The 27,381-nt window shown below is 38.5% G+C and overlaps 1 protein-coding gene across 1 annotated transcript; it reads right to left on the reverse strand.

Moving 5' to 3' along the window:
- Positions 1 to 584: 584 nt before the first annotated feature.
- hrasa (HRas proto-oncogene, GTPase a) lies at positions 585 to 26,481 on the reverse strand. Its single transcript, XM_046859405.1, has 6 exons — positions 26,198 to 26,481; positions 8,170 to 8,309; positions 6,137 to 6,315; positions 3,841 to 4,000; positions 3,045 to 3,170; positions 585 to 2,461 (listed from the first exon to the last, which is right to left on the reverse strand). Exons 2-5 carry the CDS (start codon positions 8,278 to 8,280, stop codon positions 3,051 to 3,053), a joined length of 570 nt encoding a protein of 189 aa, XP_046715361.1. The 5' UTR covers positions 8,281 to 8,309; positions 26,198 to 26,481; the 3' UTR covers positions 585 to 2,461; positions 3,045 to 3,050.
- Positions 26,482 to 27,381: the final 900 nt, after the last annotated feature.

A 27,381-nucleotide genomic window follows, 5' to 3' on the forward strand; every position in this document is an offset into this window, starting at 1 on the left:
AGTTTTCAGTTGATTTTATTTCTACTAATAATAATTAATAATACTACTATTAATCAAGATTAAATATTAATCATATTTTTTAGATTTACTTTGCAGTCTAATGTTATGTAAAAAAAGACAAAGTACAAACTGCATTTTCATTATAACTTTGGCACTCAGTTTCAAGTAAAAAAAAAGGCTGAAGAGTAGATAAGTGTTTTTCTAATTCTAATTGCGGCAACAAAATCAAGTGGGGGGGGATTTTAATTTATTTATTTGTTTATTTATTCATTTAAAAGCAAATGTCATGATGTGCAAAAAAAATTGCAAAAAATGTAAAAAAAAATTGCATTTTAATTTTGGTCCTTTCATTTTAATTTTTGCACAACATGCACCCCACAGAAAACTACTGCCACATGATTTTTTTATTGGGTCTGCATAGCATTTTTTACCATGTATATTAGAATTTTCCAAACTTTTTCCTATAAAGGACCAAAAATCAAACTTAATTCAGGCTGTGGGCCTAATAAAAGTTGCCATGGTTCCTCTCATTTATGAGTTTATAATATATAAAAATAAAAAAAATAGAAAACATGACTCTGTAATCTACTTAACTAATACAGTTTTATTATGAAGGTTCAGTGAAACGTATAGTACAATGAGAAACAATCCAATTTATTGCACTTAATACAGTTATTCAGTGACCTCTATAAGAAACATGAAGCTGAACCTACTGTTTAAATGTTTTCCTAAATGCCATTTCCCCCTTTTTTTTCCTTTTTTCCCCAAATCAAAGGTCACCATGGGCCAAATTTGGCCTACGTTTGGGCATCTCTGATTTATATTATTTTTTTGTTACTATACAAACAGCAGTAAAGAAGTAACTTTATTTATTAAGTAGTTACATTACTCATTATCTATTAGGCATCCTTATATCTTTATGCATCATTGTGCCAACCTATGTATGTGCGTTATCACTGCTTATAAACTCTAATTGTTGACCAAGCTGCAAATTTATTATCTAAATACTGTCAACATTTTTGCTTAGAATTTAAAGTAAACCAAATCATTTCATCATATAGGACCACTACAGATTCACAGCAATATTTCTGTTTTCACACAGACCAAAAATACACAAAACAATAGAAATTACATTTGTTAAACAAGATTTTATCATTAAAGCACAATGCCTAAAATGGGAGCAGTATTAAAAGTAGACCATGTAAGATTGTGTAATTTCACCATTTTCTGTTACAAAATAAATGGGTTGTTTTTTAAAACTATATAATCTGCCCATAGTTTAATTTGCTGTAATATAAATGATACCATTTGTTTTCAGACCAACTATTTGCTACAGTGCTATGCAGTTTGGAATGCCATGCCATTTCTTTCATGCCTACAGTTGGGTGTGTGAATTCATTTGATGTATCTGAGCTTGTTTATGATTCATGTGTACAAATCTCTGGCCAAGCCACAGCAATTCAGTACATTGTATCATTATTATCATATGACTTTTCCCAATGTATCATTTACCAGGTTTTTTCATTTTAATAAAAATAAACTAATTTGCATTAAGATTTTCCTTTTTGTCATACACTGACATTGTATAAGGTACCTGAAGTCACATAAAAACCCCATCATATATAATATAATTCTGGAGTCTCAGGGAATAAAAGCAACTATTTTTTATTAGATCACAGTCCAAGCATCTGTGAGCTTGTTAACCAAACATGTGGGTCCTTGAAATTCTTTTATTGGAATCCAGTAAGTGGTCAGTCTGTTCAGCATTTCCATTAACAGTTTTTTCTTTTTAAATCACATACACAAAAAACATCACATACAGTATCTAGTGCCGCAGCAGATTACAGTCCCCATGGTTATCACCACAAATACCCCTTTTTTTCCCGTTGTTTTTTTTTTTTTTTTTTTACAATAATTACATGTTAAAAACAATAGCATGTTAAAGCAGAACAAATATGGCTAACTGTCAAGAGAGGAGTAAATCCTGTACAAGATGCTGGAGTGTTCTCTCTGCAGTTGGCAGATTCCTCATTTATAGACTCACATGCTTCCTTTGGACAGCAATGAAGGAGAACACAATGTCTGTGATGAGGTGATTAGTGTCCAGTCCATATGAGAAGAGCAGTTGTTTTCATGCCTAACTCACAAGAGGCCTGACTTTCAGGTAAAAGCCAGTGTTCAGACATATAATAAATTAGATGAAATCCAAGGAGCTGCCCAGTATTAGCACTTCGAAGTTAATGAATAGGAAAAACAATACAAGTCATTAGTTGGGTTTTTAGGCAGATGTAGACAGCCAGAGGGGTCACCACAGTCACAAAAAGGCAACATATTTCCTCAAATGTCCATTTTGCAGTCAATGCTTTACTTGGCTTTTATTTTGATTTCCAGTTGTAATTACAGTCTGTAGTTTATTCAGCCTCATAGAGCCATTAGTCCATTTAATAACTTGGAGAGTCAGCTGAAAATAAAACAGAGGGAAAAGATATCTTTAATGCAATTACAAACATGTACAGCATATTTTTTTGCACCAAGAGCTGATGGGAGTAGAAATGTACTGTATATTTGAATTATTCCTCCTTTTTATTACTATGTACTAATGTTTTCAGAACATCTATAATCGTTATCTATAACATGAAACGTTATGTCAGCTTTGATTTACTTTCTTCAATAAAAAAAAATAAAAAATTATATATATATATATATATATATATATATATATATATATATATATATATATATATACATTATATACATTAAATATATACATAATGTTATCATTACGTATGCAAACATTATATTAAGTATTATATAAATTCCTATTTTTTATCATAATGTGTATATATAAATGAATCAACAGGTTTAAGTACAACAATATATCTGCAACATCAGCAATACATTTTGAAGTATTTCTTGTAATAGATATTGTTTTTTAAACAGTCTATTCAGCTGAAGACTTTTCCCTTAAATTTTAGTTTCAGAATGGCCATTCCCTTCTTAATCGATATATGTAAATGAAGGGTGTTTATGCATTTGATAAGCACCACAAATCATGACACCACGCAGCGGCAGCTCATGCAGTCCTGTCCACTTTCGTCTGGAGGATTGAGTTTCCTCAGCTTGTGCTGTCGGATCTCCCGTACTAGTGTGTAAAAGGCGTCTTCCACTCCCTGTGGAGCACAGCCACCCATACATTTAACTTCCACAGAAGGCAAGAGTCATCTACAGACACACGTTAATCTCTACACATCAACAGATCCACAAGTAAAATAAGTAAAAAACACTAGATGACAGGCTTCATTGCTCTTTCATAAGGGATAGAATTATATTTTAAATGATTACAATCAGAATTTAAAAGAAGAGTTAGAAAAAAAGACACAAACATTATAATAAAGTAACACACTAAAAATGATCAGCCTCTACAATCTCAAAATGAGAACATTAAGTGTAATCTAGGTTTTGAGTTCACAAAGATAAGTGTGGCATGATATGTGACAGGCAAATGCTGACAGAATAATGGTTTTCTGTTAATTGTATAAAGGCTACAGCTAAACTGTACCTCGCTCATATATTGAACAAATTGAAAACATATTCAACAATTTTATTATTCCACTTAAACTGTTTCTAATTGAGCTTTATCAAGTTTTCCTCAGTATGATATGGCAGCCTGAACACATACTCTGATTTATAAAGCTCTATCCCAGCAATGATAACTCACAGGCTGCATTATACTGTTCAATATATTCACTTCACATAACAGCCCCTGTGTGTAAAAAGTGTGTGTCTCTGCAATATTGCAGGTATGAGTATTAAAGCCTGTAGTAAATTCTTGCTTCTTACTTGTCTAGTCTTGGCTGAGGTTTCAATGTAGGGGATGCCGTAGCTGCGAGCGAGCTCATGTGCTTGCCGAGTGTCCACTGTGCGAGCTGGAAGGTCACATTTATTACCCACAAGCACCATTGGCACGTCATCTGAGTCCTTCACCCGTTTAATTTGTTCCCTGTGTGTAAAAAAAAGAAACAAGTGAAAGAGAAAATTACTTGTGAAATATGACCATGGAAATGATGTTTTTTGTTTATGCTCAATTAAGTTCTGTAAGGTTTAGTTAACAATAATTCCACATTACCTCCAACAAATCATTCAATTTCCATCTGATGTTAACTGCATTTTCAAGTAGATAAAATTCAAATAGGTGTTTTATTTACATTGAACAGTTTAGGTTTTTTGTTAGAAATTGCTGGAATATTTAAACCGGAGTCACCAGCCTTTTGAAACTGAGAGCTACTTCTTGGGTACCATTAATGTGAAGGGCTACCAGTTTGATACACAAAACAAATTTGCTCAATTTACCTTTTATTATATGTTATTATTAATAATTAATGATATTCATCTATGTGAAGACACTGATCATGCTAATGATTTCTCATGATAAGTATCAACAATGATTTAACAAAGTAGGAAACAGCTATTCTTAGAAAAGGCCCGCGGGCTACTCATGTGGTCCTTGCGGGCTACCTGGTGACCCCTGATTTTAATTTTACCTGTCAAGATAGTTTCATAACCTTCAGCAATTTATTATATATAATCCCAATATTTTTGTCAATGAGGGGTATTTGAGATTTCCTTGTTTTACAGTGTCTCCTCAAAGTCTCCATACATGGGGGGAATGAACACTTTTTAACAAAATGTCCTCCAAAATCTTTCATACTTAGTTTACATTATACATATTTTAAGATAGCCTTCAAGAACACCCCTGAGAAATGAAAAATGTATCGAAATAATTCTCATGGCTGAATCAGGAAGCAGTCACCAGGTTGTGAGGAACAAACTCCAAAAGATGGAAAGTCCATGAAACATCCACTGTCAAAGATACATCAACTTAATACTACAATAAACAGTCCTCTATGTAAATGAAGACTTTGGGGAAACCCTGTAAAATAGCAGCTTGGTCATTCTGAATATAAACATTCTTTTAGTGTTAAATACTGAAAACGTATATAAACACCTGGAATCCATTGAACGAAGTCTTTATTGTAATTCACTTTCCTGGATTTGAACTTGAGTCTAACTTAATTGATGACTTTACTTAGACCCATGTATTTCACTATTTACAGTGACTTGATGTGCATTTTAATTTGACTTGTTTTGACAAGTTAATAAAGCTGATTTCAGTAATACTCTCTTCTCGTGCTCCCTGACTTGGATATGACCTATATAAGATTAGAGACTTTAGACTTGAGCTATAAGGAGATAGATCACTTTGACTCAGCTGGAACGTAAGTGACTTGACTGTTAGAAGTGGGAAAAGATCTGCCTGTGTCTTGTAAAGTTTTAGAGGGTGAAACTGAATGATTTATTTATTAAGATTTCACCCACATTACCAGATAAACTTGTATTAGTCAATTTGAAGCTGTCTCTTTTGTATAACATAAATTACTACCCTCCACCAAAATGAGAAAGCGCAATGGAGTGTGCAGTGGCCATAAATAACAGTGTATAATCCGTTTATTCTCTTTCCAAATTTCTCCTTGCGTGTCCTTGAGTGCTTTCTATCACCTCCCCACCCTCCAACTTGAGTTCAGATCGATTTCACTGACATCACAGAAGCTGAGGCTAGCTTTGCTTTGACAATGAAATAGAATAGCATAGCATATTTGATCATTGTTATCTGTGTTCTTTGCTTAGCAATTTGATACACAATATGGGCTACAGCAGCTTATGTACTAAGAGCACTGACCTGCTTACCATGTAATGCTCTCCATATTCCCATTTTTGGTTAAATACCAAAACTAATATTTGTGTTATACAAAGAAATCCTCAAGAACAAATCACAATATGACAAGTTTCTAACTATAATAACAAACAGAAAAACATCTGTACAACTAAATTATTGAAAAAATTCTTTAGATGAAGTGAATCCAACACAGTGTATCACTGTGAGAATAAAATACTAAGAAATAGATCAGTAATATATTTTTGCAATTAGAATGCCTTCTTTACTAAGTTTTCATGCTGTATAGTATACCAATAATGTTATAACTACTTGAAGTCGCTATTAATGGTTTACCAAAATGCCAATATTCCAACACACCTTTAAAGGCAACCTTTTTATCAGTTAAAGACACCATTCAAGCACCTGTACTGATGAATATCCTCAAATGACTTGGTGTTATTAATAGCAAAGACACAGAGGAAGCCCTCTCCTGTCCTCATGTACTGGTCCCTCATGGCACTGTACTCCTCCTGACCTGCTGTGTCCAGTATGTCCAACAGACATGTCTCACCGTCAATCACCACCTGTTTCCGGTACGAATCCTAAAAAAGGATAGAGGAAAGTTCTAATGTAAACTTATCACACCATCAGAGTCTCCACATTTCAAACTACAAGCTCTACAGAAGAAACCTAACACACATGCTACTGACAAAGTAAATAAAAAAAAACATCTGGACTAATTACATGAACATTTTACAGAAGTGTGTGTTTTTGTGGTTTGTAGTTATATGGTAATGTAGTTATATTTACGATTGAGCGGTTTACGTCAAAAATGACTGTGTGTGTGTGTATGCTGAAAGTTTTATTTTTTATTTTTTTGAGACAAATGAATTAGAATTGTTGTTGTGGTGTGGGCAGCAGTCAGTGGTCCTGTGTGTTTGTGATAGAGACCATTTATGAAAAGGACATTGTTTGTCCAGAGACAGGCGTGGTGGGAAAGGAGAAAACAGAATGCAGAATGTCATGGATACATGGGCATACATGAATGCACACACAGATACACACACACACACACACACACACACACACACACACACACACACACACCACACACACATATACATATATTTTGGGGAAAATGAAGGGCTGAACCACAGAACTACAGAATTCTCTGTGGATTACAATGGTGTTATTGTATTACACTTTAGTTAGCTGTAATGAACTGAACTCTGATATTTATTAAGGCCTTCCTATTATATACTACTGTAACTTTGGTTTTACTATGATATACTAATATGTACTATGGTTTTACTCTTATACACCATAGTTTAATATGGATTTACTAAGATATACTATAGTGTATTATGGATTTTGCCAACAATATTCTTTAATATTGGCTTGATAAGATACACTATACTATGGCTTTAATATGATTAATTAATAAGTTTTACTCTGATACAGAGTACAGGTAAATATTATACACTTCTAGTGTACTTTATACATATTACTATAAAGTCTAATAAAGACTGTGAACTTTATTATGGGCTTGCGATGATAAACTATAGTTTACTATGTGCTATTATACTACACTATACTATACTTTACTATGGCTTTACTCAAGCACACTAAAGTTTATTGTGGCCTTACACTGAAACACAACAGTTTACTATGGCTTTACATTGTAGTATCATAACAATGATATATTATGGCTGTTATGACACTAGAAAGATTGTATTATGCTGCTTAATGATAACAATACACATTGCATAATTGCCCAGGACTCTTACATGGTTTTGCCTTATTCTGTCATGGCAACTGGGTTTGGTATATGCTAAAACGTAACGTTATCGTGACCTTATTTTTGTGTCTTAAGAGAACTATTGTATATAATGTATAACATGAACATGGTTTTTACATTGATAAACAGTTATGCTGCATTTTAGGGCACTTATCTTAAATATAGAAGTCCGTTCTTTAGAGTGAGATTTTTCCGAACAAATGAATTACTGCTATTTGAAGTATCACACAACTTAAGAAATCTCGAAACTTCCAGAAAGTGCCAGCTGTCTGTCTCATAGCTGTGTATTAGGAAACCACAGCCTTAGGACCGGAAGCTACGACAATTATGCAATGGTAACAAGAACATATGGCACAGTTATGCATTATCAGTTTTGCTAATCGTATTAGACTATACAGGTTACATAAAAAAAATTCCAATGTCTCTGACAGGTGTTTAGTAGAATTTGTGCCACTATTACTATTTCAACAAGGTATTTGTCACTGCTGCATTTTCTCACATTTTTGTGCTAAGAGTCTTCAAAATTGAAGTTGAACACACATATACACAATACACTAATGTTCAAACTGCATGAGCAAGTTCAAAACCACAGATAAAACACACACACACACACACACACACACACACACACACACACGCACACACGCACACACTCTACCTCTATGGTAGGATCATATTCATCCACAAAGTGGTTCTGGATAAGTTGGATGGTAAGAGCGCTCTTGCCGACGCCTCCAGCTCCCACAACCACCAGCTTATACTCAGTCATCCTCCCTGCTCCTCTTCACCTGCTCAGCCCTATGTAATTGTAAAATAACAGCATTCAGTCAACATCACAAAGAACTGTAAAATATGACAAATTGCTTTATGTAAATAATGTAAAGACTACAGCAGCACCCACATTTGTTGGTAAGAAAAGAAAATCAGGCCACTGGAATATACTGTCATTACACATAAAAAATCCTTTTTTTTTCTGGCTTCCTAAATGCAAGACAAAAATAATACAATACAAATTTTTTTTTTAGAAAACTCGACCAACGCTTATGCTAAACAGTGCCAAGGTGGCATGACCTAACTCATACCACACTCTTTTTGAAAGACATAATTTGGCTCAGTAATAACAACTGGACCTTTAAAATTGTATTCAATTTAATTGGAAGCATATTATCATCTTAATCACCTAAAAAGTACAATTATGCTTTCAAATGCTGGACCAAGCTTCATACCAGTATCTAAATATTGTGTGGAGTGATACCAAAATGGCACTATGACTGTATGACACACTAAGGTAGTGACAAAAACCACAAATGTAAGTAACTTCCTTGAGACAGTGGTTAGTTGTGAGATGATTTGCATTGTATCTGGCAGTACAATCTTCTTTAATGCCTCTGTTTGTGCTGTTTGACTTTTGTACTAAATGGAAAGTTGTGTGACAATAATTTATGATTACATTTCTTCTGAATCTCATATAAATGTCTCAATTTTCTAAATATCAGCGGAGTTCATCCTCTCTCAGGAAAACATACGAGATCATTTCTTATTATAATAAAATCATCATATACAGCCTCCCTTGTTTTAGAGTGGAATGGACTTCTGTATGGTTGGCACTTTATATCTCTGGCACACAAATGCTCTCAATGGGAGATAGAATGTTCAGCTGTCTGTAAGGGGTCAAAAGTCTAGCTAGAAGTGTTTTATATCAACCAGACACACCTTTAATGATCCCCTCCCACTCACTATATGCTCCTATGTTAGGGTGTATGCCATTGAAGCAGTCAGTAATGAGCATAGATCAAGAGACTTTTATTAAGAAATGCATTGGAGGCCAGCAAACTCAGACAACACCCCAACCTTTCTCAGTGTCTACATACACAGGTCCTACTGACAGTGGGTTTTAATTCCTACAAAACTAAATGTGTATACATCTTATAGAAAATTCCTATAATTTTATGCATGTCAAAGCAACATTTTATTGAAAAGGCTCAAAACTGTTCCTTGTCAATTATCTTCATTATCAATAGTTTTTGTTTTAGCTGCTACTGTAGATTTAATATAAGCTTGTGATTTGTCTTGGAAGCCATTATGGCCAGTGGTGCTGTTATAGAAAAGAAATCAACACTTTCTGACCAATTGTGTGCCAAGACATGCAGTCATACAGTCATTTGAACATTTACGTCCTGTGAGATGTGAACCATCCCACGCTGTTGTGTGTGAAGAATGTGGGTGGTATGACTGCTTTATATTACTGGTCTATTGTGAAAGTGTACAACATGTGGCTTAGAACATTCATAATACCCAATATAAAGCTTTGTTTGGCGTAGCTTTAAATTATTTTTTGATATCATACTCAATAGTAATAATAATAATAATAATCTTTATTTTATATAGCGCCTTTAAAAGTAGCATCTCGAAGCGTTTTCCTATCATGGAAGAAAAATGTATAAATAAATAAAGATGAACAAAATAATAATAATAAATAATAGCAATATTAATAAAACTAATAATAATAGTAATAATAATAATAATAATAATAATAATAATGAGAAAAACAAAATAAGTAAATAAACAACACAGAATATCTCACAAAAATTAAAAAATCACATAAAAGCTATCCTGAAAAAATGAGTTTTTAGAGCATATTTAAAAACACTAATAAACTCGGCCTGTCTAAGCAAAAGACCAGAATCAGAGGAATGAAGATCACACATTGGAGTGTAGACAGTTAAAAGCTGTGTCAAATAATGTATCATACCATGTAGGGCCTTATAGGTCATCATCAGAATTTTACAAAAAAAAAGGAAACCAATGCAGTGACTCCAAAACTGTAGAAATATGCTCATTAGACCTGGTCCTGTAAACCTGTAGTTTGTTTAATGTAGATTTCAAAACCCCAACAAGCAAAGCATTACTGTAATTGATGTGTGAAAAAAAAAAATTCATAAATTTTTCCGCAACCAAAAAAACCCCCAAAAAAACATTGAGAGTCTTGCCATGTTCCTGAGATAGAAATATTAGGTTTTAGCTCTACTCTGAATATAAGAGTCAATGTTATACTTGTGTCAAAAATCAGACCCCAAGTTGATTGAAACTCTATTTGTTTGATGGTGTGAACCGATAAGCATTACCTCTGTCTTATCGCTATTTAGACAAAGAAAATTCTAAGACGTCTATGTTTTCATCTCAGAAATGCAGTATTCAAGAAAGCCAATGGCTGCATTATTACCAGGTTTGGTATAAATATATCAGAAAAATATATCTGGGTGTAAAGTAAAAGGCTTTATAATATATTAGATTTTAGTAGACTAACCAAAGATTTTGTAATACTTTCCCCCAAAACACTGCAAACAATGTGACAGGCTTGGGTGTGGTTTGTGCCGTCAGTCTGATGTCATTCTCTACAAACATTTGCAATAATGTTCCACAAAAATGAAAAAAGAAACTGGCAAGGGCAGGAAAATTGTGACTCATCCACAATGTTTGGTTACACATTTTTCAAGCAGTCACATTATGATTAATGACCATATTAGTGACTGTCTTAGTCCTTACTTGAATTCTTCAAAGGAAGCGACTTGTCAGCAAACAAAAGTATGCATAGGCCATTCTGATTATATGCTGGTGTTTGACAATTAAGTATTGAAATATGTCTGCTGGCAATGCTGAATGAAATTGTGCATACTAATTGTAATTGTAGTAAAGGTTTTTTGTGCATATGGGAACCTGACCAATGTTTGCAAAGTAATCATTTAGCAGTTCACTGACTAACTGAGAGTCGTGTGGAAAAGGCAAACAGAATAGTGTCAGATGTTTCTTCTTCTTCTTTCGGCTGCTCCCATTAGGGGTCGCCACAGTGGATCATCTGTCTCCATACTACTGTCCTCTACAGCTGCCTCTTTCAAATCAACTACCTGCATGTCTTCCCTCACCACATCCATGAACCTCTTCTTTGGTCTTCCTCTTTTCCTCCTTCCTGGTGGCTCCATCCTCAGCATTCTCCTACCGATATACCCCATGTCCCTCCTCTGCACATGTTCAAACCATCTCAATCTCACCTCCCTCACTTTGTCTCCAAACCATCCTACATGCACTGTCCCTCTAATAAACTCATTTCGAATCCTGTCCATCCTCGTCACTCCCAATGAAAACCTCAACATCTTCAGCTCTGCTACCTCTAGCTCCACCTCCTGTCTTTTACTAAATGCCACTGTCTCTAAACCATACAACATCACAGGTCTCACCACAGACCTATAAACTTTCCCTTTCACTCTTGCAGATACTCTTCTATCACAAATCACTCCTGTCACTCTTCTCTACCCACTCCACCCTGCCTGCACTCTTTTCTTCACTTCTCTAACACACTCTATATTATGGTGCACTGTTGACCCCAGGTACTTAAACACCTTCTCCACCTCTTCTCCCTGCAACCGCACCACTCCACTGCCCTCCCTCTCATTCACACACATGTACTCTGCCTTACTTGTACTGAATTTCATTCCCCTTCTCTCCAGCACGTACCTCCACCTTTCCAGGCTCCTCTCAACCTGCTTACTACTCTCACTACGAATCACAATATCATCCGCAAACATCATAGTCCACGGAGACTCCTGTCTGACCTCCTCCGTCAACCTGTCTACTCATAGGAATTGTTTTTATGGGGTTTTTTTTGTTGAAAAATTTAAACTTATAAATAAAAATTAAATGATTATTAATAAAATGAAGTAAAATGTAAATACAGTACAGTACTGTATACATATAATCGCTTTTTTTCCTTTATCGCTGGCGGTTTGGAACGTAACTACCGCGATAAATGGGGGATTACTGTATTTATAATTAAATTTACACGAAAGAGCAACAAGACAGACATTAAAATAAACCTTACAAGCAATAGCAGCCTTGGGTGACCCGTATAGAAATCAGACATTAGGGGAGGTTAACATACCACTGGAACACCCTCGAGTTGAAATTCCAGCACAAACAAGTCACTGCTGGGCCCTTAAGGATGGCCCTTAAACCTCAACTGCTCAGTTGTATAATTTAAACATTTGCAAGTCACTCTGGATGAAAGTGTCTGCCAAATGCTGTAAATGTACAGGTAAATGCAAATGTATTTATTTCTCACAATCTTTATTGAGCCCAAAAAATAATCGCGTAATTAATACGCCAAAATCAGAACCACTCAGTGTAAGATTCAAGATTTGATTGTCATATATACAGAAAACTTACATGGTAAATCCTCCCAGCACCCTATGACATAAATGTACATGTCAACAGTAACATTCCAGCCTATTAGTAACAATACAGGGTACATCTGGGCTTCACTCAACTTGATCCTCCAGAATGGATTTATGAAAGGCCTAACAGCAGCCAGAAAAGATGCCGGATCTTGTGTGAAAAAAGGACAGATGAAACACTCTCCAGTTTTGTTCATAGCTTGTATGCAGTATGGATTTAGGTTTGGATTTTGTCTAAACAAAAGTCCCTCTGTCTCTCTCACACTCTCATCATCCACATCTAAGTCATTCCTCTCATCAGGTTTCAATATGCAACACGTAGAAAATAGTGACCTCTGCACGCAGCCTGGGCAGGTGATGTATTTTACAGGAACAAGGAAGAACTCTAACCAAGAGATTAGAGAGTGTACAACAGATACACAACATCTAAAAAAAGCCCATAAAATCCCCTAATGTTCCATGTACTAGATTTTTCTTTAAAAAGAACTAGATAATTATCAAGATAATTGAAGACATTTTTATCTGTTCTAAATGTACCTTAGTACAAGTACAAGTTTTTAATATACTAACTAATTGTAACAGATGCTATATATGTATTAATTTCACTCAGAATCTCTCGCTTTGTTAATTATATTCCATTTATTTATTTATTTTACACTGGAAATAATTATTTTAAAATACATTTCTTTTTGAGTTGTCATGTTTCTATAGTTATATGTGAATTTCTTTAAACTCTTAATTGTTAAATATGGTACGTGGCTCCTTTAAGGTCAATACTGAAATTGTCTGGGAAGTCAATGTTTAGTGATTTAAAAAATATTTTCAGTGGAGTTTATATATACTGTGTATATACATATATATATATATATATATATATATATATATATATATATATATATATATATATATATATATATATATACACATTTTTTTATAAATCTGTGAAAAGAAAAGACAGTGATTAAATGTGTGTTGCATTAAAGGTTATAATTTCACCTTTTTTTTATTTTTTATTTATAAGAATTGTCAAACAAGAAATGTATATATAAATGTATAAATAAAATGGTCAAACAGAAGTATATAAATATATATGTATGTATATGTATGTATATGTATGTATTTGCATATGTATGTGTTCTGTTCTTAATGGTAACATTTAGATAAGCATTGAGTTTCATGCTTTCAGAAAATAACATGCTTTAAAAGTTTATTCAGATTCCTATGCGCTCTTATTTAGGTCATGGTCATTTTAAGATCGCGTTGTTCTAATTGTCCTATTACGTTACCCGTAGTCGGGAAGTAATCCTTCACGCATTCCAAGCGCATTGTTTTAGACGTTTATATGCATCGCGTTCTCCTCATCTGTCTTCTCCTTGCGTCTGGCATAGCATCGATGGTATGTACATTTGTCTTTGTGAGATTTTCGAAGGAATTCTGTTATTTTCGTCAATACTTTGTTTGTAAAGTAAAATCTGAGGACGGTTTGAATTTACTACAACTATGCAAATGTTAGCTCACGTGTGTCGTTTGCGATGAGTTGTGCGTTGTCTCATTGTCCTGAATGTTATTTAAATGTATTTCTTCTCCTTTCTTAAAATGAGTACAAACGAAATGCAGCTGTAATAGTGCAATTAGTCTTTATTCAAGTTGAGTTAAGGTTTGATGAAGTTGGCGTTACTCTGATTTGTCATTGCCTTTTTTAATGTGTTGCAGTTTCACTTTTCTTTGCATCTCTAATAAACCTGTGGAACTAAGAATTAATCTTCAGAGTTTTGGTGTTGGGAAAAGTTTAGCTGGCCGTCAAGATATTAAGTGAACATATCGAGGACGGCACAGTGAAACATCGACTATCAAGCAAGCGAGATAAAGCTGAGCAAGTTGGAAGCTAGCCATCATGTTGTCGTCACACGCCTCCAGTGGACGATCAGCGGTTCATACTCTACAATCAAACGCTACTGGAGCAGCGCACGCCACCGAGCTACAGGCTACAGAAGAGAGTTTGCATGGAAATACAGCAGCACAGGAGAACCTACACAGTGCATCGTTAAGGACACGCCGCAAGTATGTTGTTCAGTGAGATCCAGTTCATCATCAGCGGGGTCTGCAGCAGTCAGAGCAAGAGCGAGCTGAAGCAGCAAAGACACGCCTAAGCTATGCTGAAGAGGAAGCCAATCTGAGGCTACAACAAGCTAAATTGGAAGTTTCCATAGAAATGTTAAAATATAAAAAGGAGGCTGCAGCAGCCATTGCTGAAGCAGAGACACTTGAAGCTGCTGCTGATGTAAAGAGTGACAAGCATAGTTGTGACCTGAACAAAGACTCTGTTCCTTTAGAAGCCACCCAGCGCACAAAGCAGTATGTGCTTGATCAACTAAAAGAAAAGGAGTCAGATCTTAAGTCATGTGAAAACGGTGACACACAAGCAAAGACAGCACCGGTTCGAACCACAACGTGTCACCTTCACCACTAAAGCCTGAAGCCAGTCCCTTCTATCCGCATCAGAAAAATACTGCTCCATATCATCTTATCTCACAGCAGCCTTACATCATCACATACGAGAACAGCCACGAGCCACTCAACAGGACATCTAGAGACGTTCGTCCACATCACTTCAAGTCTACCGGTGAACATGCTTCTCCTACACACCACTTTAGAACACAAAATCACGACACCCAGCCTCCTCCCGCACACCATGCCATACGGCCAGACTCTTATGACTGCAGCTCATATAGAAATGATGGCGGCTCACAAATAAATGACTTTGTCAGGTATCTAGCCCGCCGTGAGCTTGTGGCTACAGGCTTGCTTCAATTCAATGACAAACCTCAAAACTACAGAGCATGGAAGCGTTCCTTTATAACTGCCATCAGAGGCCTAAATCTGGAACCCAGTGAGGAGATGGATCTTCTGCTAAAGTGGCTCGGGAAGGAGTCAGCAGAGCATATTGAACAGATAAGAGCAATACACATCAATCGGCCAGAAGCAGGACTGGCCATGGCATGGGAAAGACTAGAGGTAACATATGGCTCAGCTGAAGCAGTAGAAAATGCCCTGTTCAAACGCATTGATAGCTTTCGAAAATATTGAACCGAGATGGACCTAAGCTGACAAAGCTGGGTGATCTACTAATGGAACTGCAGGCCGCTAAGGCTGAAGGAGACTTACCAGGCCTGGCTTTCCTTGACACGGCGAGAGGCGTAAACCCGATTGTACAGAAACTCCCGTTTCGTCTTCAGGAAAAGTGGGTGATAGCTGGCGCAGCCTATAAGCATCAAAACCAGGTGAACTATCCTCCCTTTTGTTTCTTTGTTGATTTTGTCAGGCAGCAGGCTCGCATTGCCAATGACCCAAGCTTCAGCCTCATCGCCAACACAGACATGGCCCCCAGGACAGAGAAGGTTGCGTGGAAGCCAAACAGACAGCGGGAAGTCTCTGTCCACAAAACAGAGGTATCACCCAGAGCCACATCGGACACAGGTGAGCCTTCAACAAAATCTGACGTCAGCGAAAAACTGTGTTTGTTGCATAAAAAGCCACACCCTCTCCGTAAGTGCCGGGCGTTCAGAGAGAAGCACATTGACGAGCGCAAAACACTTCTCAAAGAAAACAATGTGTGCTTTAAATGCCTGTCTTCCTCGTCTCACATAGCAAAGAATTGCAAACTCAATGTTCGGTGTTTTGAATGTAAGAGCGACAGGCACAACACCGCTTCACCCTGGACCCGCACCCTGGCAACAGGAGGCTGGCCCTGCTTCTGAGCACGGCGGGAGGCGGATGAAGCTTCAGCGCAGTCTCAAGTCACCAATAAATGCACGAAAGTCTGGAGGGGAACTCACAGACCGCTCCTGTTCGAAAATATGCCTCGTTAAAGTGTTCCCAGCTGGCCACAGAGGAAAGGCCGTGAAACTGTATGCAGTTATGGACGAACAGAGCAATAGGTCACTGGTTCGCTCACAGTTTTTCGACATGTTCAACGACCAAAGTCCAAGTGCTCCTTACACACTGAGAACATGTGCTGGAGTGAAGCAATCAGCAGGCAGAAGGGCCAGCGGCTATGAAATGGAGTCTCTGGATGGAGCTATTCGCATCTCATTGCCAAGCCTCATAGAATGTAACGACATACCGAACAACAGAGAGGAGATTCCGACCCCTGAAGTAGCTCTGCATCATGCTCATCTAAGGTCAGTAGCACACCTCATCCCAGACATTGATCCGCAAGCCCCTATTATGCTCCTCTTAGGACGGGACATTATCAGAGTGCATAAAGTCCGCAAACAGGTGAATGGCCCTCACAACCTGCCTTACGCACAGAGGTTAGACCTGGGGTGGGTCATTGTTGGAAATGTGTGCCTAGGTAATGTTCACAGGCCGCTGACAATTAGCACGTTCCACACGAATACCACAGAGCTGCAACGGCCCACTCTCTTTGAAGCGTGCCCCAATGTGTTTCATGTGATGGAGAGGTTTAGCGACACTCAGGTCACCAGTGAACCTACAGCGTATCTTGAAGAACACCCTATCTGTGAAGTCGACCACCTTGGATGCACGGTATTCAGGCGGACCAGGGATGACAACCAGGTGGCTCCCTCCATTCAAGATGCAAAGTTCATAGAGATAATGGATGAGGGACTGCAAAAAGACTCAAATAACAGTTGGGTGGCACCATTACCCTTTAAGAGCCCACGACCACGGCTGCCAGACAACAGGCCTCAGGCGCTGAAGCGTCTCATGTCTCTCAAGCGTAACTTTGAGAAAAAGCCTGAGATGAAAGACCACTTTCTCTCCTTCATGGGCAGCATGTTTGAACTCTCATGCAGAGTTAGCCCCCCCTCTCAGCCCGGATGAAGAAAGGTGGTACTTACCAATGTTCGGCGTGTATCATCCGAAGAAACCAAAAAAAATTCGTGTGGTATTCGATTCCAGTGCCCAATACGACGGCGTATCACTCAACAACGTGCTGTTAACAGGACCTGACCTTAATAACACACTACTGGGAGTGTTGATTCGGTTCAGAAGAGAGGCCATCGCCGTCACAGCTGACATAGAACAGATGTTCTATTGCTTCCGGGTAAGAGAAAAGGATCGTAACTTCTTACGTTTTCTCTGGTTCGAGAATAATGACCTTTCCAAAGCCATTGCGGATTACCGCATGAACGTCACGTCTTTGGCAACAGCCCGTCACCTGCAGTGGCTATTCATGGTCTGCACAAATCTGTACAAGGCAATGAATTCCACGTCGACCCAGATGTGCAGCACTTTGTGTTACATGACTTCTATGTCGATGATGGGCTGAAGTCTCTGCCCACAGTTCAAGCTGCTATTAGCCTGTTAAAAAGGACACAGGATGTGCTCTCCAAGTCAAATCTGAGACTTCACAAGATTGCGGCAAACAACCAGGAGGTCATGGACGCTTTTCCATCCAGTGACCATGCGAGTGACCTCAAAGACCTTGACCTTGATGCAGACGCTGCCATTGCAGCGCAGCCTCGGCTTGACTGGAATCTCAAGACAGACTGTTTCCTTTTAATGTCTCCAGTGAGACCAAGCCCTACACACGGCGGGTGTCTTGTCCACAATCAACAGCCTCACGACCCACTGGGATTCGTTGCACCCGTCATAGTCCAAGGCAAAGCTATCCTGCGAGCTTACAGCGGAGAAAGGTGACTGGGGCGTGCCCTTACCTCCTGCCATGGAAGATGCCTGGGCGTCATGGAGAGCCTCTCTGTCTGAGCTCGCTGAGCTTTCTATCCCTAGGCGTTACACAGAAGCCTCACCATCAGCAGCGGTAAGAAGAGAGCTGTGTGTGTTCTGTGATGCGTCAGTCAAAGCTATCGGGGCTGTATGCTACCTGAAAGTGACAGACAGTAATGGCACCAACCAGATTGGATTTGTAATGGGCAAAGCAAAGCTGGCCCCCCGCCCTGAACACACAGTGCCGAGACTCGAACTCTGTGCAGCAGTGCTTGCTGTTGAGTTAGCAGACCTGGTCTTAGCAGAATTAGACCTACAGATTGATGCTGTAACCTACTACTCAGACAGTAAAGTAGTCCTGGGCTATATTTGCAATGAGACCAGGCGCTTTTATGTCTATGTAAGCAACCGTGTGTTACGCATCCGAAGATCCTGCCGACCAGACCAGTGGCGTTACGTGCCAACAGACCAGAACCCTGCAGATCACGCAACACGTTCTGTTCCTGCTGGACAACTGAAACACACCAACTGGTTGAGTGGCCCCAAATTTCTCTCCAAGCCGGAGCCTAGCATTTCTGAGAGAACTTATGACCTTGTTGACCCGAGCTCAGACCCAGATATTCGCCCTTTGGTGTCTGCCTTAAGCACTGCAGCCTCAAACCAGCAATTGGATTCACAACGCTTTGCAAAGTTCTCTACTTGGAGGTCATTAACTCGTGCAGTCACGCGCCTTATTCACATAGCCTGTCATTTCAAGACAGTTCACAGAGAGAACAGTGCATGCAAGGGCTGGCATTACTGCAAAGCTGAATTCACAGTTGAGGAATCAGAGAAAGCGACAGTTGTGATCATTAAAGCAGTTCAACAAGAAGTCTACAGCCAAGAGATAAAGTGCATTCAGAAACATGAAAGGATGCCAAAAACAAGCCCTCTCAGAAATCTGGACCCATTCATCGACACACACGGCCTTCTCAGAGTTGGAGGCCGTCTTCATCATTCAAGTGTCGATCAGAGAGAAAAGACTCCCCTGATTATTCCTTGCCAGCATCACATCGCCACTTTACTTATCAGACACCACCACAAGCAAATCCATCATCAAGGCCGTCATTTTACAGAGGGGGCGGTCCGTTCAGCTGGCCTTTGGATAGTCGGAGGGAAGAAAAGAGTAAGCAGCATCATTCACCAATGCATAACGTGCAGAAGGCTCAGAGCTCCACTCAGTATCCAGAAAATGGCTGATCTGCCATCTGATCGTCTTTCAACCGATCCTCCATTCTCTAGTGTGGGTCTTGATGTGTTCGGCCCATGGAACGCCTCCTCACGTAAGACCAGGGGCGGCTTCGCTCAAAGTAAAAGGTGGGCAGTGATTTTTACGTGCATGAGCATAAGAGCTGTGCACATTGAAGTCATAGAATCCCTTGACACCTCTAGCTTCATCAACGCGCCACGGCGCTTTCTTTCAATGCGTGGGCGGTCAAATACATTCGTTCCGACCGTGGCACGAACTTCATAGGTGCCTGTAAGGAACTCAAGATAGCCTCAAACATTGACAGCACTGCCGTAAAGACTTACCTCTCAGACAAGGGCTGCATCTGGTCTTTTAACCCCCCCCATGCATCTCATTGGGGTGGTTCATGGGAGAGAATGATAGGGCTGGCAAGGAGGATTCTGGATGCAATGTTCCTCCAGCTGAAAGACAAGCTCACCCACGAAGTGCTGGTGACTTTCATGGCAGAAGTCGCTGCTATCATCAACGCCAGACCACTTGTTCCAGTGACAATGGACCCTGAGGACTCGTTTATACTCACGCCAGCTGCTCTTCTCACACAAAAGACAAGCAGTGTGCCTGCTCCTGCTGGTGAGTTTGGAGTCACAGACCTCTACAAGTCCCAGTGGCGGCAGGTTCAACACCTGTCCAACACCTTCTGGGACCGCTGGAGGAAACAATTCCTCCCAACATTGCAGGCCCGCAAGAAATGGCAGTCTACTCAGCCGAACATTCAGCCTGGAAGCGTTGTTCTCCTTAAGGACAGCCAAGCACCTAGGAATGAATGGCCTCTCGGACTGATCACACAGGCCTTCCCTAGCAAGGATGGGAAAGTGCGCCAGGTTGAGGTAAAATCTTCAAACCAGGCGGGTCTGGCCTCTTTCTCCGGCCGGTCAATGAAATTGTTCTCCTTCTACCTCCAGAGGCACAGTAGATGGACTGGTTAAAAAAAAAAAAAAAAAAACTGTGCATGGACTGTGGGTGACGTGTGTTCACGTCAGACGGGGAGTGTTCTGTTCTTAATGGTAACATTTAGATAAGCATTGAGTTTCATGCTTTCAGAAAATAACATGCTTTAAACGTTTATTCAGATTCCTATGCGCTCTTATTTAGGTCATGGTCATTTTAAGATCGCGTTGTTCTAATTGTCCTATTACGTTACCCGTAGTCGGAAGTAATCCTTCACGCATTCAAGCGCATTGTTTTAGACGTTTATATGCATCGCGTTCTCCTCATCTGTCTTCTCCTTGCGTCTGGCATAGCATCGATGGTATGTACATTTGTCTTTGTGAGATTTTCGAAGGAATTCTGTTATTTTCGTCAATACTTTGTTTGTAAAGTAAAATCTGAGGACGGTTTGAATTTACTACAACTATGCAAATGTTAGCTCACGTGTGTCGTTTGCGATGAGTTGTGCGTTGTCTCATTGTCCTGAATGTTATTTAAATGTATTTCTTCTCCTTTCTTAAAATGAGTACAAACGAAATGCAGCTGTAATAGTGCAATTAGTCTTTATTCAAGTTGAGTTAAGGTTTGATGAAGTTGGCGTTACTCTGATTTGTCATTGCCTTTTTTAATGTGTTGCAGTTTCACTTTTTCTTTGCATCTCCAATAAACCTGTGGAACTAAGAATTAATCTTCAGAGTTTTGGTGTTGGGAAAAGTTTAGCTGGCCGTCAAGATATTAAGTGAACATATCGAGGACGGCACAGTATGTATGTATGTATGTGTGTGTGTGTGTATAATCAGAACCACTCAGTGTAAGATTCAAGAGTTGAATGTCATATATACAGAAAACTTACATGGTAAATCCTCCCAGCAGCCTATGACATAAATTTACATGTCAACAGTAACAGTATATATTTTTGTTTATACTATATACATATATATGTATATAGTATAAACAAAAATATATAATGTTCAAACAGGAAATGTTATAACTATTATACCTTTTTTTTTATCAATTACAGCCGATTATCACCTTTCTGCTTAACCCTACAACCAAATCTTCCCATAAGAGTTTCCAGTGAACTGCTACCCTTCAATTTGTGCCTGATTTGTATTTCACTGCTAGCAACCAACTACAAAACAAAGCTCCAGGATAAGCCATGCCTATCAAGTAAAGTAGGTCACAGAGCATGCAATGTGGATTAATAATAAAAGCCAACAGATGGAAGTGAATCTGTTGAACTGAATTACCAGCATAGAGCATGTTGGGGTGTTCTGTCAGTTGATAATGGTGCATGTACGAGGACAGGAGAGCCACACTGATGCTCCCTAGTGTCTGTCTCTCTCGCTTATAATTACCTACTGAGCATGGTATGCCTTCAGAAAGATAATGAGCCCTCAAAGCGCTTCAGATATCAGTCTGGGATTGGCTGTTTTATACAGTGGAAATCACAATACAAAATATTCAACCAAAATCCAGACACTTTGCCAGTGCCATGCCAGTGACCCATGTACTGTAAAATACATTTCATAAAATGATCTGCTGAGAACACATTTATGTAACATATGCAATATTCTGTTCTATAATACATTTACATTTTGTTTGTGCATATCCATAGAACATTTATTTCCTAAACAATTAACAGACATAACTCATTTGGCACAAGCTTACATTGTTTACAATCCTGCATCTTTTTGAGTTATTGAGATCTAGATTAAAACAATTAAATTTAAGTGACCAGTCAAATAAATTAATAACTCTTAGAACCCAGTCATAAATGTATTAGTTCAAAATATGTTGTGATCTAAGTGTAACTAAATGAAATAAACACATACCACACACACATATCCCCTGGCTATGCTTCACATCTCCCACTGCAATGGATAACAGATTGTACACAAAACATGTTCACTTGAAACCCTGGGATACTATCTCTGTAGGTGTGATAGAAACTCAGAAAATATTTTTATGCAAATAGTCTGGAACCACACCTTGTGTAATAACAGATCTAACAGAGAGTCAGTGTTTGACCTGCTGGCATTTTCTACTTTAATTATTTTTTTGTTTGAGTTTGAATGCTTCAGCAAATAACATATTTTTTCCCCTTTGAAAGGTAAAGGACTCCTGTACAATAGATGACAGTAAGAACAATGTAATGTCACTGCATCATTTAGCTTTACTACAACACTGCACTGTAGCCAGGGGCTGCATATAGCCTGTCATAGTGATCCGGGTCGATGAACGGCTCATTCTGAAACTCTGTAATCCCCCAGGGACCCTGACATGACAGTACACCCAGACTGTAAAACAGAAAACACATATAAAACCCCCAAGAGATGGACTTTACACGTGCAATTTGTTTGTGTGTGTTTGTGTTTGTGTTTGTGTGTGTGTGTGTGTGTGTGTGTGTGTGTGGGTGTGTGGGTGTGTGTGTGTGTGAGGTAGAGCGGGTATAAGCATGGCTGGGCAAGTCAAAATATTTGGGCGTTAGTTTCATAAATATATGTAAAATTATGAGAAGATCTTAATTACTTGTAATCCAATTGTAATCATGATCACCAAGCACTGCCAACTGGTATTCATTTTAGTAAAGAGTGCCAGATTGATCAGTCTCTAAATAAATGAATACCACTTGACAGTGCTTGGTGATGAGTCAACCTTTCTCTCCTTTTCAGCGATTACTATATAACAAATGCAAAAGGGTTAATAGAGCCATTGCTAGTCTCCTTCAACTCTAATTGATTTTCATTCGAAAGATGATGGCACAAAAATCACTCGAGGGAAAAGGCTGACTCTAAAAGGGTGAACGCATGAGAGAGGCAGGGCTGGGCTTCGGTTTCCTCAAAATAACATCAGTGCATTAAGATCAGATGCTGGCTTACACTGCAGAAGGCCACTCAAAAGAGAATTAGTCTAATCATTCAAAAAAGGCTATAGAGAAAGACTATTTAATAATGCAGTAAGGAATATAAACCATACAAATCTCTTATATAAAAGCAGCCATTATATTTATAGGCACTGTGTGTGATATTAGCTGGGAAAATGCCTGGTTATGAGATGCAGCAGTAGACATGCTTATTAGTACTCCATCTTTTATGGGGTGCAGAATATGGTGACGTAAACATTACATACACTGGGCTTAGTAAGGTGAGTATTGTCAGATGTCTGTGCTTTTAATATCTGTAATATTCACTTTAACTAGTTAATTAACTGGAATTTTATTTTTACACACTGTACCAGTTTTTCCTCATTAAATACAAAACAATAATCCTTTTAAACCCTAATAATGCTACTATATGAACAACAATATGAAATGCAGAGATCATATAAAGAATAAAGAGAGATTTTATGTCTCACATACATAGTGATGCTTAGTGACATTCTTTCATATCCCAGTTTTTTAGGAAATGGGGTCTGCCATGATACATCACTCCTGGAGCAGAGAGGGCTAAGGGCCTTGCTCAAGGGTGTTGTAAGGGGAGTGGTAGCTCAGTGGTTAAGGTACTGATCGGGACTGGGTTAGCGATCGGAAGGTCGGGGGTTTAAGCCCCGGTATCGCCAAGCTGCCACTCTTGGGCCCTTAAACAAGGCTCTTAACCCTCTGTGCTCCAGGGGCACCATATCATGGCTGACCCAAGCTTCTGAGCAAGCTGGGAAATGCGAAAAACGAATTTCGCTGTAACCTATATGTGACAAATAAAGGCTATTCTATTCTACATTCGACCATCTAACCCACTGTGCTACCACTTTCCTACACAACTGTGTATGATGATTCTTACATTTTGCTATATTATGCATGGCTTTTCTCTCGTGTTTTTAGAGCCAGAATGCTGCGATATTTACTACATGCATGCTTGATTTTTTTTTCTTTTTGAACATTTCAACTACAAGCATGTCTCTTCACCCAGAGTCTGTTTGATGTTTCACTTTCTGACCCTGCTTTCATTTTTGCTAGTTCCTCGTGCTTTTTACTTTGTCTTGAAATGAAAAACACATTATGATGATTGATCTGCCGAATCAAACATACACTATTTTGTAACATTACAAGATACTAATTTATCATGATATCAACTAAAACCGAATTAATTCAAGCGATCATATGAGTAAATACTGATGCTTCAGTAAAGATGGTTTTCATTTTTCATTTTGATTAAATCCTTCACATGTATGTAATACAAATAGAAAAGATACTGATCTCAGAACTAAATTTAGCTTTCCAGGAAAAAGGGGGGGAAAAAAAGTATATTCTCTTGGAAATGCTATGCTAGATATCGATTTTCATATGAACTCAGCTAAATGTCATAGATTTTCATGATGTCATTCTACAGTCTATTATACATACAGTGTAGTCTTTGCTTACATACACATCAGCTCTACTTTTGATCCTTACAATGTGGACAATTGTACAACCCTACTCCATATTTTGGGGGGTTTCACTATATTGGATGTTGCGGTATGTCTGGAAGTATACTGGAGAATATTTCATCTTAATCTTAATTTTTGCATTTTAGTTGACACCTAGAGCAACCCAGAAGTCTTATAATGTGCTGTAGGACATAAGTATAGGTTTTTATTTCTATACACAATTATTCTTGAAAATTTAAAGTACATACTATGATTTTTTTTGTTTTGTTTTGTTAGTGAAACAAGTCTGTCTTTTCTGATGTGCAAGTGATAACCTCCAAAGTGCGATTATTTCCTTAACACAGTTAGACAGTAGTGGTGCCTTCATACACTAGGCAACAGAAGAAGGAAACATGTAATGCAGCCCTCTGCTACTTCCGCACTGCTCCTGGGCTGTGTCCCAAACAGCTCCTCACTACCCACACACAACATGTAAACATCCTACCTCATCTACTACTGCTGTACTATTTCGGGTACTCTTGAGGAAGGATGTATGTGTTTTGGGACGCAGCCGGTATGGGTTTTTTGTGTGTGTGTTATTTGTCGGTATGGTGTCGGTGGTGGGGCGTCTCCCTGCGCTCCGACTACCGACTCCCGACTGTCCGACTGTCACATGGACAACAAACTTCATTTATACCTGCTTTTGTTTTGGTTTTTTCTTAGGTTGTGCTGTTCGGTATGAGTGAATCGGTTTTCAATTCAAGCGTAACATTTGTTGCTTTTATGAGGAGAGAGAGAGAGGAAAACGGGGGAGAAACGGGGGAGATGCCGACTAGGAAGTTATCAAAATAAATTCAATCAAACAACAAATAAAGATATAGATAAATAAATCAACTGTAGTAATGTACGTGGAAGTGTATTGCTTCTGCGCGCGCGCGCGTGTGTGTGTGTGTGTGTGTGTGTGTGAGAGAGAGAGATACATTGCCTGTTGCTTTAATGAAACCACTAACTGATACACTGAAACAATTCACACTGCAGAAGCACAATCCATTTCCTCCACGCTCTTTGAATGGCTCGAGCGACGCGCCCGTGATGAGCAGATCCCAAGCAGCAGCGGGTTTCCCGTTACATCAGGAACACAACACACAAAGCTCTTCCCTGATCATACCACACTGACTACACATCCTAGTTGAATCGGTTGTACTCACGATCAGCAGAGCTCGGGTGTGTGGTGGAGATGAGCTCCTGGAGATTCAGCCTGATGGGCTGCGCTCAAATCTCAGATACTGAAGGTGTGAAACAGCCGCCGCTGCTCCTGCAGTGTGGCTCAGAGAGAAGATCAACAAATCAGCGTTCTCCAGATCCGCGCTCCGGTACTCCGTTACTCCTGATCGAAAACTGTACAAGTTGCTGTCTTGTGTTTGTATGCGAGAGAGAGAGAGAGAGAGAGAGAGAGAGAGAGAGAGAGAGAGAGAAATGAACACAATGCGCTCCGCCCGAGTGCAGAGAGAGAGAAAGAGAGAGAGAGAGAGAGAGAGAGAGAGAGAGAGAGAGAGAGAGCTGCAGGCAGCCCACGCCCAGCGGCTGCCCCGACACACACACACACACACACACACCAGTGGGGCCAATGTCTGTGTCTGTGTACTGCTGTAGTGATGATTGGTTACAACACTACTACTATACACACATACTGGGATTTCTACTGTTATATTATTATTATTATTATTATTATTATTATTATTATTATTATTATTATTATTATTATTATAGATATCAGTATTAAGTAATAAGTGAAATCTCCCAGCACATTTCTGAAATCCTCTTCTGGAATTTAATGGTTTAGGACTTTTTTCCCATAATAATAATAACAATAATAATAATAATTACTAATGATAATAATAATCATTATCTTGATCTTAATTAATTAATTAATTGCAAGTAAAAACAAATTTGGTTGTTCTGATGTGCACATGATAACCTCAACAATAACAAAAACATTAACAATATAAACACTACCACTACTACTACAATTACTACTACTACTAATAATAATAATATAATAACAGAATCTTTAGAACAAATCCAATCCCATAATTATATCCCATTAAATCCCATTATCATTATATTGTATAACTGTATGAACACAGCAACTGAATTAACCACATAACCTAACCGTTTAAGTATGATTTATTTCTTAATGAAAATATCAGCATGGTTTTGAATATTTTTGATTTTTTTTTTTTCAAATAACATAACAAAAAGCAATAAAATAACATGTGCATTCAAAAACTGAGATTAAGATAAAATCACAGTCATCTGAAATCTCTCCACATTCAGCAGTAGGCGTAAGTAATGTTCTACATTTACTCAGTCTAATATTCCCCTGCTTATC

This window comes from Silurus meridionalis, chromosome 10 (genome assembly GCF_014805685.1).
Source record: "Silurus meridionalis isolate SWU-2019-XX chromosome 10, ASM1480568v1, whole genome shotgun sequence".
Taxonomy (NCBI): domain Eukaryota; kingdom Metazoa; phylum Chordata; class Actinopteri; order Siluriformes; family Siluridae; genus Silurus; species Silurus meridionalis.

Bases quoted from the DNA above. Each gene is read 5' to 3' on its own strand.
- hrasa (XM_046859405.1), bottom strand. From the start codon at position 8,280: ATGACTGAGTATAAGCTGGTGGTTGTGGGAGCTGGAGGCGTCGGCAAG. The intron at 6,316-8,169 runs GTAGAGTGTGTG...ATCCTTTTTTAG, and splicing joins AATATGATCCTACCATAGAG to GATTCGTACCGGAAACAGGT. The intron at 3,171-3,840 runs GTAAGAAGCAAG...TGTGCTCCACAG, and splicing joins CCTCAGCCAAGACTAGACAA to GGAGTGGAAGACGCCTTTTA.